Genomic DNA, 14,595 nt, shown 5'->3' on the forward strand with positions numbered 1-14,595 from the left:
CAAACACTCTCAGGTAAATTGCAAGGAAAAGAATGACGGCTCCTGAATATAATACACACATCTGGCCGATTATGCAAAAACCTCTAATGCAGTTTGAAGTGTGAATCTTCGCCAAGTGCCATCGTCCTGATTGCTCGAGCTCTGCGAGCGAAACGTTGAGCAATATGAATTTTTTAAATGTCATTCCGCGATTCCAATCCTGAAAACCGACACTTCCTACGCCCAGTGTCAGGACTCGTTCTCGTCACGCTGTCAGTGGGCATCCGTCAACAGGACTGTGGACACAAGTCATGACTCCTGTTGAGCAAACTAAGAGTCAGATGTTCTTCTTGTAGATGAGCAGATAATGTGTGTGTCTGTGTTCGTGCAGAGGGACAGAGCAGTCCAAGCTTTCTGTTGAGGATCCAAACTAAAAACCCACTAAAGGTACAAGCAGGTAAAACTGGAACCAGTGAACCACACCAAGAATCTCCGGGGAGCCAGGAAGTGAACAGGAGGAAACATCAGGCAACAGAACAGACGAACCACTGAGGGAGACACTGAGACACGAGGGGGGGGGGTCGGGATATTAGGTTCAGGTGAAACACGTCAATCACAGGAGCAGGAAATAAGTAAAGGAAGTAAATCAAGCAAAGACACACAACTCAAATCAGCCCCGGAGTTTTCAAACTAAAACAGAACCAGCAGTGTTTCCAAACTTCTCAGGTTTAGCGACTCTTAAACTCCAGGGTGGTTTGAACTCAGGCGAATCGGCAGCGTTTCAAAGGAAAACACAGTCGTGTGGATGTAACCGAAGACACATGTGAGGGGACTGAAGACACATGTGAGGGGACCGAAGACACATGTGAGGGGACTGAAGACACATGTGAGGGGACTGAAGACACATGTGAGGGGACTGAAGACACATGTGAGGGGACTGAAGACACATGTGAGGGGACCGAAGACACATGTGAGGGGACTGAAGACACATGTGAGGGGACCGAAGACACATGTGAGGGGACTGAAGACACATGTGAGGGGACTGAAGACCAACAACAGGTTGAGCAGAGGAGTAAAGGATTTGAGAGGAAAGGTTATGAGTCTACTGCCGATCTCTGTCAGGCTCAACTTCTCATTGCAAAGAAGAACAAACTAAAACAAACCACAAAGGTGATTCGGACACAGACAATCGGCAGAAACAGGATCGATGGATAGAATAATAAAGTCTTCAGCTCAACAAACACGTAGTTTGTAATCTGACCTCAGGTTACAACTATATAGTTAAATTTTCCAAGTCGATAAATAACTTTCCCTCTCGACTCAAGAGCGGTTGAACCACACGAAAACAAGGTTCTCACTAACAGCTTCCAGTGGAGCACGAGTCCCACGAGCTGCGAGCGGGACGTCACCGACACAAACACTCGATGAGACGAGTCTGATGCGATAATGGATCTGAAGTGGGGCAGAGGTCTGGAGAGAGACCGGCACCCTGATATCACAATGAATAAATAAAAATGTCACCACACTTTATCATGAGTAAATACGGCAATTTGTCTAAAGGGTGAAATGTGACATTGGGAGTAAATGGCTCATTAGAGCTTCTGAAAAGGCTGCGTTACGTTTACCATCAGGCTTCCTGCTCAGCCTATGAGCTGTGAAGAGTTTAATGTTATCTGGAGTCGTGAAAAGATCAAACTGAAAGAGGAGAAAAGTTTAGTAATGTGCAGGGAACTTTGTGCAGGGAACATTTTAACATCTAACTTCTTAAATTAAACACAAACACAGCAGAACTTTTGTTTGTTTGTCTTTGTTTCAGTCGTCTCAGCAGATGGAGAATTTCAATACAGTGCAATAAGACACATTTCAACACCAAGTCCTATAATAACCAGACGTTACAGTGCAATGACTCTTCTTCAACTGGTAATTTCTGTCTTACATTGTGCATAAAGTCCTTTATAAAAAGACACTCATATAAATATATAAAGGCTCGTCACATTATCAGGGACATGTTGTTTTCTATAGTTAATGTCTGAAGACAGCAGGTTATATGCAAATTCTCACATGTGGACACAAATGTCCTGCAGTCCCCTGTTTCCTTGGTGATTGCAGTTTTCCTTCCAAACCACTCAGATTCATTTGTGAAGCATTGATTCTCTGTGTTTTCTGATTTGCTTCCACTTTCTCACACGGGGGTTTTTTTCTTCTCGTCCGTACGTAACGACAGTGAAATCGAGTTTCTCCTGATCGTTTCACCTGATCGTTTCTCCTGATCGTTTCTCCTGAGAATCCAAACTAAGTGGTGGAATTTCTTCCTTCCACCATCGAGCCTCCTCAGCATCCAGCCGTCGCCCGGTTGTTTCCCTTCTGAGAGACACATCGACCTGTACTGTTGATGAGCAGCAGGGGTCCCACAGCGTGGACGCTCCGCGGCACAGCCGGGCTAAAGAAAGCCTCTTACATCAACGCTCCAGAAGGACGACGAGTATCAGGGCTCATCCTGTGGGCGAAGCCTTCACACTGTAATAACTACCTGCTGTTCTCCTGAATCCAGACGTGAACAGACAGGAGCCTGAGCTGCTGCAGTGTCTGAAGCAGTTTGACTCACACGTTACAGAGAAAACCACAAGAGGAGGCGTCACTGATCAATACGGCTGGAGGGACCATGGACGTCCACATGGCGACACGTCCAGCTGATGGTGAGATGTTTGGATCAAAGCGGTCGAACCCACGTCGCCGTCCTTGTTGCCACGAGGTGAAACATCGTCTAAGTCAACGCAGCTCCAGTTCGATTGTTGGCTCTTCTCTGTGCAGACGTATTTGAATGGAAATGATGGACGTCATTGTTAAAGGTCGGCCTCATTAGCATTCTCTAAACGCGCTTCCATCAGGCAAAAACTGTGGATTTTCAAGTCGCCTCCTGTATATTTTATACCCTGAATATATTCTGGTTTGTTCCTTTGAGGAGAAGAAGGAGCTGTCACTTTGCCCAGCACATTAGAGAACAGATGAGCAGTGAATGCTCAAGCACTCCCCCCTGAATTCTCCCTGCAGTCAGGCTCCATAGTTTCACACCGAGCCTCAGATCTGGTCCGTGAGCTCGGGCTCAGACGCCTCGAGCTCTGCCTACACCGTAAATATTATATTCGTATTATAGAACTTTCCTTAGTATATAAAGATCCTTTATATGAGGTGCTCGGCCACTCTATTAATAAAGATGTATTCAGGTTGTCATGAAAAGGTTTCACTGGTGGACTAAAGCACATGTTGAAGCCTGTTTGTGAAAATGTGTTTTCGTTCTTAACACGAGCACAAAAATATCTCAGTCAACACGAAAACACGAAAACACAGTCTCCTTGTTATCATTACTGGATCCATTATTTAACGGGCCCTTTCCTGGTCTCATCTTTTCACCAATTTCCCTCAGAATTTGTTTTTTGCATAATGCTGCTGACAAATCGACCAACAAACAAACATAACCTCTTTGACGGAGGTAATAAATAGTTCTGTCCAGCTCCAGTGGGCTGCTGATGCTTGAAGGAAGAGGAAGCGTCTGTGTGGACGGAGAGGGACGTGGATTGTCCTCAATGTTGTGGAACTCTGCATTTATATGTAAACACGTCTGTTATCTAAGAGTCGAAGCCACAGACGGTCAACACAGACGGACACAGGTCACGTTTCACATGTTTTTTATTGCATGAAATAACGAATTAAAACCAAACTTACTGGATCCGGACGCTTTGGCTTCACTTTGGGGATCCGTCATGTCGTCCATCTTTATTTGGTCTATGGTTGAATCCAGCATGATGTTACTTGCCTCGTGTAAATAAAGGATTTAATCACAAACCAACACTGAAAACTTCAGAGCTTCATGACTCTGGAAGGAGTTTCACAAAAGGTCGTGCTCGTGGACAAAAGGTCAAACCGGCCTCTCGGCCAACATGCTAAATTAGTCGTGATTTGAATTATGGAACCATAAAAAGTCCCCGAAGGTCGTGACCTGCTGGAACGCAGCAGTGGCAGGTGTACCAGACCTCTGTTGTCATAGTAACAATAAGGAATCAGATAATGGTCTCCTCGAGGACCTTTGTTTTGAAAAGTCTCGTGTTTACCTCCAGTTGCGTTTTCTCCATTATTTTCTCAGCAGCAGAAAACACCACGAGGGCGACGTGAGGGAATCAGAGCAGCCGACCTGGAGCCGGTTTCTGTTTCACGCTCGGAGCTGCAGGATCATGCTGCTCACTCACATTCTGAAAGCTCCTGTGGCAACAATCACCTCACATCTCCTCATCTGCGTTTGTTTGTTCGTCAGCAGCGTTACACAAAAACGACTGGACCGAATAACGACGCAGATTTCAGGGCCTCGTTTCGCCGCCTGAGCTCTTTACTGAAACTGTTTCCCTGGTAACAAGCAACATAAACACCTCCACACGTGTCAAGTTCACATTGATCACACTTAACTCAGGTGGAAACACACGCTCTGCAGGACTCAGGCAGGTGTTAACGTTAACCTTTAAGCTATAGATGCTTCAAACTGCCACACGACAACAGAATGATCTAACGTGTGGCTGAATCTCACGTGAGAGGATCGGACACCGGGACGTCAAAGAAGCAGTTTTCATGGTCGTTTTGCAGATGTCGGTTCTGGCAGCGTTTCGGAACTGGTTTCATTTTAAAAGTATGGATTTCATACCAGAAAATACCTGAACAATACCCAACCCTACTTGTCACAGGTTCCTAAATAAGAGGAAGATATAGATAAAGCTCAAATCCATTTAATTCTCCCATTCTTTCATATATGTTTCGTGAATTTAAAATCAAATACGAGCTGATAATCCTGCTCAGTTTTTACACCTTTAGCTTTGTCGAGTGAAAAACTTTACAACGGTCACTTTTTCCATCCTTAGACACAAACTCATGGAAAATAATTTAATGCATTTTCCAACATTAATGTCCTGCAGTGACCCGGCATGTTAAAGCAACACCTTTTATAAATACAAGTGTTCAATCTAAATGCTAAACGTAAACGTCGAATGTCTTTTGTGCAGAGCAAAGTGATTGACGTCTCCCTGCCCACATGAACCACAGACTTGTTCATGGAAATACCACATAAATGACTTTTACAGCCGACATTTAACATAAATTACTGGTATTTTATGTTAAATGTCTCAATGTTCCAGAATCTGTGGTCATCTGCTCAAAGTTTGATCAAAATGCTCGATTGTCTTAACTTTTTTCTCGATGACGTTTGATTGAAGACGTTTAGAGACGTTGGTTAATTAGCCGAGAAAAAGAAAGATCAATCAATTCCTGGAGCATTTACTATTAATTTCCTGTGGTTGTTAGAGCCTCTCTCTAAACACAGAGTGGAGCCGGAACACATGAATGCTGAGCAGCAGATGTACACACAGTGGGGATCAGTATTTCCCACACAGCGTCAGGAGACTGAGCGTGGCAGCTCCTGTCAGGAGGACGAGGCAGGTTCCCCAGCCTCCTGAGCTCCAGGACGGACGTCTCTCTCTCCTCTGGGCTGTGCCCCGGCCGGAGCAGTGCAGCCGTGCATCTATGAGAAGCTCAGGCAGGTTCGCAGCTGAAGAATAAAACCACCGCGTTTACTGTTTCCACAGAGTAAAGCAGAAGCTGCTTTCGGACGTCCACTGAACATGTTCCTGAAACGATCACAAGCGGCTGCATGTGAGACGGCACATGTCCCAGCTAGTGATGAGGTTTCTGACACGTGACGAACAGAGAAGACGTCCACTTGGACAGAAGATGAGACATCGTGACTACCCTCTCTGAGTAAATTGCAGCCAATTTCAGTACCGAGTAAAAGGACATAAATAGGAAGAGGAGATAAAATGAGATGAAAGCTCGTGAAACTACGACATAAAGAAATTCATGATGTCTTCACGTTATCATCAAAGTCTCCAGCTCCTACTTTTCTGCCTGAAAATACTCTTTCATCACAACAAACAGTTTCTGGTGTTAATAAGCAGCTGCCAGCGAACAGTATATATATATAAGAACTCTGGTGAATTTCAGAAATGAACAGTTAAACAAATGTTTTAAAAATGGAGAATAAATAAACTTTAAACTCGAATAAATTGACTTTTCTGTTGTAATATTGCAAATTTCCCATTGTGGGACTAATTAAAGATTATCTTACCTTAACATATCATATCTTATCTTATCTTATCTTAACATATCTTATCATATCATATCTTATCTTATCTTATTTTATCTTCTCTTAAAGATGCTTCCTCTCTGCAGAATTCAATAACAACGTGGACAGAGAACAAGACAAACAACAAACACTCGCAGCCATATCACATAGAAAATCGTTATCTATAGAGAAAACAAGTGGTGATACTGATATATATGTATATGTATTTATAAATATATCATGAGTTGACACAGGACTCAAACAAAGCAGCTTCTGTGTGACTGTGAGGAGGAAACTGCACGTGGAGTAAGACCTGATAATCTCCAGGCTGCTGCAGCTCTCACAGTCAACACGGTGCTGGAGAGATGATAGAGGTGTTACCTGTGATTCACGAGAGAAGACAACTAGGTTTTCTACAATCAATACTTTTCTTCTTCCTGAGAAAAATCAATGTTTTGCTTCGAGAGAGAGAGAGAGACGAGAAAATTAAAAAGTGGCCTTGATGCAGGTAAAGTAAAGAGGTCTCTTTAATCGATACGCTTCTTCCTCGTTGGTTTGTCGGCACGTACACTTTCATGCAGAGCCTTCTATTTGAGCTCGAGGCGCCGATGGGGTCAACCAATCAATAGTGTCTTCCCCTGGTGTGTGAATGCACACGTCACTGCAGCCATTAGGTTTCATGAAACACGGTTCGAGTCGCACTGGGTTTGCAGAGACGATCGTGAGAGTGAGTTTTATATATATATATATATATATATATATATATAAATATAAACTAAATAACATAGGTGGAGTTGTTCTCAGAAGTTTGCATGTCTCTTCAGAGACCTGGTGAAACCTCAACACCTCCTGAGTGCAGTGATTAATGAGCTGTAGCTTTTTTTATGATCACAACAAGCAGCTGGTGTAACAACAGACTCACAAACACACGTGTGTGTCGTGTCCTCTGCTCTCATGTCGTCTCTTCCTGTCTGATGCACGTGTGTGAGGGTGACGAGCTTCTCCAGCACTTGGTTATATTTATTTCAAAGGAGAACAACAAGCACCCGGGCCACTCGCAGGATTTATTTGATGACATCTCGGGGCTTTGCGTTGTTATGGAGACCGTGTTACCCACTCAAACAGAAACACACCCCCGGGGATGGAAAAGGCCGACAATTTCCCCACATGATGTTTTTCAGCTACACAATGAGTTCACATGTTTTCTGTAGGTTTGTGGAGAGAACTAATGACTCAGATTTAATACATCTTACAACTAATAATAAATATAATGATTCCAGTACTAGTATTATCTGGATGTGACACATTTCTGTTTTAGAACAAGGAACAGTGCACATGCATGTTTTACGATTCAGTATTAATTTAACTTAATGGAGAGGGACCTGACTTGGAAGTGAATTCCGTTATTATTTCCTGTGGCTGAAGCTGACGAGAGTAGATTCAACATTTGCTAATTCAACGCACGCAGCTCCGTGCACAAACCCCCCAGAGGCCGGACGGAGGAGGACGGACGGAGCCAATACGAGTCGGAGTCAACGCCGTGGCTGAAAGGGCCGCGTGCGACGAGAAACTGTGAGAACACGGGAGGAAACACAAGAGAGAGAGAGAGAGAGCAGCGTTCGCTCGTTGTAAATCACGTGTAAAGAATGAGACGACGCTCGGAGAGAACTGATGGTATCAGCGATTTCCTGCCGCCCGGGCGTCGGCGTGGAGAAACCAGAGTGTGGGTGATGCATGGGAGGCGGCGAGTCGAGACGCTGCTGGAGCCGGTGATACCGCGGCTTCACCTAAAGCTTATTATGATCCGGGAGTCTGGTGTAAAGATGCTGAGCCTCAGTCTGAGGAGCGGAGAGACGAAGCATCGCCTCACTGACACGGAGCAAAGTGGATTCAGAAAGTTCAGAAGGTTTGTTGGGAAACTTCAAGGAAATCATGGAACTTAACATAGGAAGTTAAACAACATGAAGAGTCCAAGTGGAAATAACCTAAAGTGACATATGACTACCTGTCATTAGTTTGATGAATACAAGTGTCAACCATCCACTTTTTATAAAGATGGCCGACATGACAGCTCCCAAAAAGTGAAGCCAAAAGCGTCTCAATCCCCCCCTGGTGGCCGGCTGCAGTATTGATCACAAACCCTGCTTCCTCCATGTTAGCACACGGGACATGAACGAGACTGACACGTGAATGGTCGGCTCTTTAACACATCGTCCAATTACCTCATCAGTGCAAGATGGCAGCGTTCGTATCGGGGAACTGGAGACGTGTCGTCCATATTTACTTACACAACAATATATAATATTATTAATCTGACTGAATCAGTCTCAGGTGGTGGTGACGACTCGTATCAATATTATTTTAGACACATTTTCATCCTGTTAAAATAAGACATACTGTTGAGTAAGAATCAATACTGAGGCTATTCGCTTTAGTTTAAAAGTTAATGGAACTTTGTATTTTGCCATTTTTCCACAGATTTCTGCCGTTTCTGCACAAAGTGGATGAAGCATTAAAAGACAAACGCCTCTTTCACTCTGTTCTGAGACGGAAAACGTTGAGGACGCTAATCAGTGTCTTCGTGACATTTCCAGCGTCGCTAAGTGACTCGACTGGGACAAATCGTACCTGATGTCCTGTGTGTTGTGACTGGACGGTTATACACGTATAGTGTTGGAAATTGTTGTTTAGTTTGTCGTGTCCCATCTTTGTAAATTTATATAATTTTACATAATCTAAGAATCTTCCCAGCCTTACCTGAATTTTATCGCTGTAGAGTAGAATCGTAATTATTTACCAAGGCTGCTGAAAACATCGCGTCTCACTCCACTGGTATTTCTACAAAAGGAAATATTTTTATTTATTACATCTGCCTGCTTTGTTAGCAGAAACAACTACTTGAACCAATTCACCGTCTCAGCTTCTATTCTTCTGCGTGAAATACTCATTGTGTGTATTTATCTGCAGAACTGGAAGATCAGCTGACTCGCTGCAGAACGTCCGAACGGCTGTTTGGTAAAAAGAGACGCTGAATAAGGTCTTTGTCCGTCTTCTCCTCTGAATGTGAGGGTTTTTCTTTGAGGGTTAGGGTTAGGGTTGAGGTGTGTTCTCTGGGACCCGTTGAAACGGACGCGGGAGGAAACAACCGTCTTTGTCCAGAACACTGGAGAGAAAAACGGCTTTGAAAGGTCGATTGTTGATTGGAACTAAGGTTTCAAACCTTCAAAGCTGTTTTGATAGAGTGATTTTTATTATTTTTCAATCTCTGCAAACATTATTTTGAGTTTTCCTTCCAAACCGCAGCTCTCTTGTCAGTGTTGATTCTGGTTTTCGTCTCGTTTGATCATTTGCTGATAATTTGCACAGCCTGTTACTTTAACTCATTATTTCTTATCTATCTTTAAAGCCCTTTATTTTCAGGGTTTTGAATATAGTCTGATATTTATCCTCCTGAAAGCTTCTCTGTACAGCAGCATCTGCAGCGATATACTTTTTCCTTAATTAAAATTCTTTCCTTGACATTTCTGCTTCTCTGTACTTCTGTCTCTTCTGCAGCTTGTGTAGATTTGATTAAAAGCGATGCTCCCTCACCAGTGCCTCTCAAAAACATCCCTGATGTTTCTCAGCTTCAGTTTAAAATCTACGACTCCATTACAGCCTAAGACGTCCACGAGGATCTCATTAACTTTGGTATAATTACAATCCATGTGTTGCAGTGATGCTCCCGAAGCTGTATCGAACAAGTGTTTTTTCGAGGCTGAAACCTGAACCACCCAGGAGGCGTTGTCCAGACTCATAAATCTATTTGTTTACTTCGGTTTAAATTATTCACCACGAATGAATAAAAACCCCTGTGGGCTTTTATTTCATCCTGTTTCTCGCCTCAGGAAAGATTTTGAGCTACTACCATGTCGCTCAGGTTTATGTAAAATGAAATATATATAGTTGCAGACAGTGATTGTATGAGTGCATTAAAGACACGTGTATCTGTGTTTCACTTTGTTTATGTGTTCATTTTGTTTTTGAGCGTGAGGCTGTTTTCACGTCTGAATCGGTGAACAGTCAACAGCTCGGTGAGTAAAGGTTAAAGTCTGAGGCCCGGCGGACGCTGACAAACAGATTTATTGAAGTCACAGTTTACAGAGGATGCAGTCATCAAGCAACATATGACTCAAACTCCAGGCGAAGCTTCTGGACACAAAACACCGGGGACACCCCCCGTGGACGTTTGTTTCTTTTCTTGTGCGTTTCATGAGCACTTCAAGTTTAAAAAGGCATAAATAAATAAGGCAATATTGAAAATAGCATTTACTCAAATAGAAAGACCGAAGAGCGGTTCGTGAAACACGGTCACAGAGGATCAGAGTCGCCGTCTTTACGTCACAGTGCAACATATTTAAGGCAAGGATAAAAAGCGACAGGCCACACAAGCACGTACACGAAGATACACTCGGTAAAACCCGTCCTGTTACGTGAACGCGAGGAAAAATAGATCTCTGTACAGTCACATCAACATGCTGAGAGTGAGACACAGCCCACATGTGCAAAAATTCACACAAACGTGTACACGAAGCACAAATTCACGAGAGCGTGGATTGGAAATCAGACGAGTTTCATCACGTTTGCTCACAGGAAATCTTACGTAACATTAAATCGACTCTGTTCAACCGCGGGAACAAAAGAAAACACATCAATGATCAGGTGGAAAAGTTTCATCGTTGACCTGTTACATCACCTGTTTGTTTTCAGGTACACATAAATCTGAGTTCAAACCAGAAACACTTATTAAGTGACATGTTTTTGTGCCTGATCAATACAAAAAGCCACGTTATTCACATTTCAAGATCATTCTCTGAATCATCTGTTTTGCACATTCACATTTATAATAACAACAATAACACGTAACCCTCGTTGTCGTAATGATTTTACAGTTGTACAACCCTGCATCTGAGAAAACTGTCGATAAATAATTCCTGTGCGATAACAAGCAAATAGCAGCAAAGAGGCAAATAACACAAATGTAGGGTTTTTTTACATTACAACTTCAACATTAAATCTCGTCTTTGTGCGTTTATCCTTTCAGAGCAGCTTTAAAAATCCCACCTGACACCTTCTCTCTGCAAAATACTCTTTATTAGATTTATAAATGTATATATTAAGGTGTATTTTGGTAAAATACCATTTAAAATACGCTTTGAGAAGATTGTTTCATGATTGAGATCTAAGAGGGACATAAATAATGGCTTTTACTTCAAAATAAAACTATATCTCATGAAATCGAACTGTTTCACATTTTCTTTACATTCATCGTGATGCCGAACAAAAGGGAAATTTACACTTTATATACATCAGGAACGCCAGGACACATGCTCCCTAATGATCCAATCAGCCAATCAGGTGGCAGCAGTGCAAAGCTTGAAGTCTGCAGCTTCACAATCTGCAGCTTCAGTTCATGTTCACATCCGAGAGGGAAACGTTGGTGTGAGATCTTCACTCAGAACATCGGAGGACGACGGAGACAAGAGGGATGACTCCAGCTACAACACGTCCAACCGCCACGTGGACGGTTCGACAACAGCAACGACCGCGTCAGACTGTTACCGACCACGTGACAGTTTACCATCTTCACCAGTCAACTTCCAGCAAGACAACGCCTCAAACTGGTTTCATGACCACGTCCATGATTCGTTGTCCTTCGTCCACCTCTTCGGTCGCCACATCTGAATCCTTTGTGACCCGGTTGGAACAGGAAACTGGTTTGCGTGAATGAAATCTGCAGAAATGTGGAGTCAACATGGAGCAGAGCGTCAGAGGAAAGCTTCTGACACGTGGTTGGATCAATTCGAGTGTGGTGTTCCTAATAAAGTGCAAATATTCTCGTGGTTCCTGCGACGAGGAGGATCAGACTCTGAAACACGGAGGTAGTTTCTCATCTCTGCTTCATTTCTTCAAGATGACAACGACAGATTTGATTTATTTAACTTTAAACAACACATGAAAGTGGAAAGAGCCAGTCGGATGAAAGATGTGTTAATGAACCACAGTTTGTTTGTCTGTTTAAACACGCGTCGGTCACATTCACTTCACAGCAGGACAGTTTCAGCGTTCGTCCACAGAGCGACACCCTGCGTTACGAGGTGTTTGTAAACATTCCTCCTCAGAATCCCGACTCACGGCGCCACAGGCGAACGCTGCTGCTCTCATCAATCATTCACAGCGCCTGTGAGAGGAGTCTGCAGCGATCACAGCTCAAAACATCAAAGTCCTCGTTGGCCAACTGGCCTTTGATCTGCAGCGTGTTGTCGTCCAGGCCGTCGCTCTGCTGGCGTCTCACACACACAGCAGAGCGTGAGAGCAGCAGAAAATCTCTTTGAAGGTCTTCCTCATTTCCTGGCTGCGGAAGGCGTAGATGATGGGGTCGATGACGGAGTTGCACATGATGAGGATGAGGTACATGTTGAAGTGGGACATGAAGCAGGTGCAGTACGGGTTCCTCGGGCACGTGATCATGAGGATGAGGTGGAGGAAGAACGGCGCCCAGCACACCACGAACACCCCGAGGAGGATGGTGAGGGTGATGGCGCCCTTCATGTTGGCTCGCTGGTGGATGGGCGCGTTGCCCGGCAGCGCCGCGATGCGCTTCATGTGCAAGCGCGCCAGCAGGAACATGTGCACGTACAGCGACACCATGAGCACCAGCATGGTGAAGAACATGGTGATGAGGCAGATGAGCACCGTGGTGCTCTCCGAGTAGATGATGAAGAGGATGCCAGACACGGTGCAGCACGTCCAGATGCTGGTGATGACCAGCATCGCCCGCCGCAGGGTGACGATGTTGTGGTATCTCAACGCGTAGAAGATGGTGATGTAGCGGTCGACTGCGATGGCGAGCAGGCTGCAGATGGACGCCAGCAGGGAGCTGCAGATCATAGAGTCAAACACGTTGTCCATGCTTTTAATCAACGTGACGGGGATGGTCAGGTTGCCTCCGTTGATGAGCGCGATGACGATGGTCTCAGAGGCGTTGGAGACGCTGACGAGCATGTCAGCGACGGCAAGGCTGCAGATGAAGAAGTACATCGGCGAGTGAAGGTTCTTGTTCTTGATTATAGCAGCGACCACCAGGATGTTCTCCAGCAGGCTGACGATGCCCAGAGTGAGGAACACCTCGGTGGAGATCAGCAGCTGCTCGTAGCATCCGGCCGACGAGTCCTTGTCCTGGCCTGAAAAGTCCTCGTTCAGTGGCGACGCGGTTTGGCTCCAGTTGTGGAAGCCTTGGCTCAGACTAGGATATTCTGTCGTGTTCATAATGTCTCCTGTTCTCTGTCCTTATTTGTCCATCTGGTCTCAGCGAGTACGGCTTTCAATCATCCTCTGGACGACAACGTAGATGCCCTCAAGAGAGAAGGAGAGAGTCTTTGTCAGCTTTTCTTCTTCTTCTTCCCATTTAGAGAAACTATTTCCTCCAAACGTCTGCTGCTGCTGCTTCTCTGAGCCGAGGACGATCCCAGCGCTCCCCTCTCCTCTCTCACATACCGCGAAGTGAGAACTTAGGTTCTCTGAAGAGTCCCGACGAACGGAGAGTGAAGCAGAACGCAGAGAAGCCGCAGGAGGAAGAAGAACCGGGTTTAATTAACCATGAGCAGGAACATGAGCGGCAGAGAGAGCAGAGCTCAGCAGCTGCTGTGTGAACGCAGGCAGATCCTCACTTTACAAGCCACTGTGGTCCCCTCTCTCTCTCTCTGTTATACCCCCCCCACACACACCCACACACCCACACACACACACACACACACACAGACACACACACACTCTCTCTCTCTGACACACACTCCCCTCTAGTCGTTCGCCCTATCAGCTGCCTGATAAGGTGGGAGGAGGAGCACAGTTTGGCTTGATGCACAAGAATGAATGGATTTGAGGAACATCACAGGATTTGAGATAGAAAGATAGATGATGGATGAATAGAGAGATAGATATGGAATGAATAAAAATGAATTACTTAATTACAATGTAATGCAGTAAAAGTTTAGTTTTGCCACTAGAGGGCAAATCATATATATGTTTACAAGCTGATATACGTTATTTTTCTTTCCTATTTACGCATCAAACGGACACGAACACGAAGTTTGAAAGTCTAATGCTCGTTTCTCGTTCTCTCACTGCTGTTCTTTAGCTGCTAAATATTCTGCTTTGTTCGTCAGCTACTTGCTTACTTCCGAGCGACCAGCAGAGGGCGACTCCACTGCTCTTAAAACAAGTCCGTTTCTGTGCTGCCCTCTAGTGGATGTACTTTTAACAACCACTCCATCGTAAAAAGACGCATTGGAAGTATGTGGGCAGCGACAGTTTTATCGGTTAAATCTTTATTCACACGTAAAGTCACCATAAATGAGCCTCAAATAAAGATAATTGTGTTTCTGGCCACTTGTCAAATATGAGCTAAATATTCATCC

At 44.5% G+C, this 14,595-nt stretch overlaps 1 protein-coding gene across 1 annotated transcript; it reads right to left on the reverse strand.

Annotated features, from left to right (window-relative positions):
* Positions 1–12,370: 12,370 nt before the first annotated feature.
* Positions 12,371–13,878, reverse strand: mc4r (melanocortin 4 receptor). Its single transcript, XM_034572833.1, has one exon. The coding sequence runs from the start codon at positions 13,445–13,447 to the stop codon at positions 12,470–12,472; it is 978 nt and encodes a 325-aa protein (XP_034428724.1). The 5' UTR covers positions 13,448–13,878; the 3' UTR covers positions 12,371–12,469.
* Between the last annotated feature and the right edge of the window lie 717 nt (positions 13,879–14,595).

The sequence above is a fragment of the Hippoglossus hippoglossus genome, chromosome 20 (assembly GCF_009819705.1).
Source record: "Hippoglossus hippoglossus isolate fHipHip1 chromosome 20, fHipHip1.pri, whole genome shotgun sequence".
NCBI classification, from domain to species: Eukaryota; Metazoa; Chordata; class Actinopteri; order Pleuronectiformes; family Pleuronectidae; genus Hippoglossus; species Hippoglossus hippoglossus.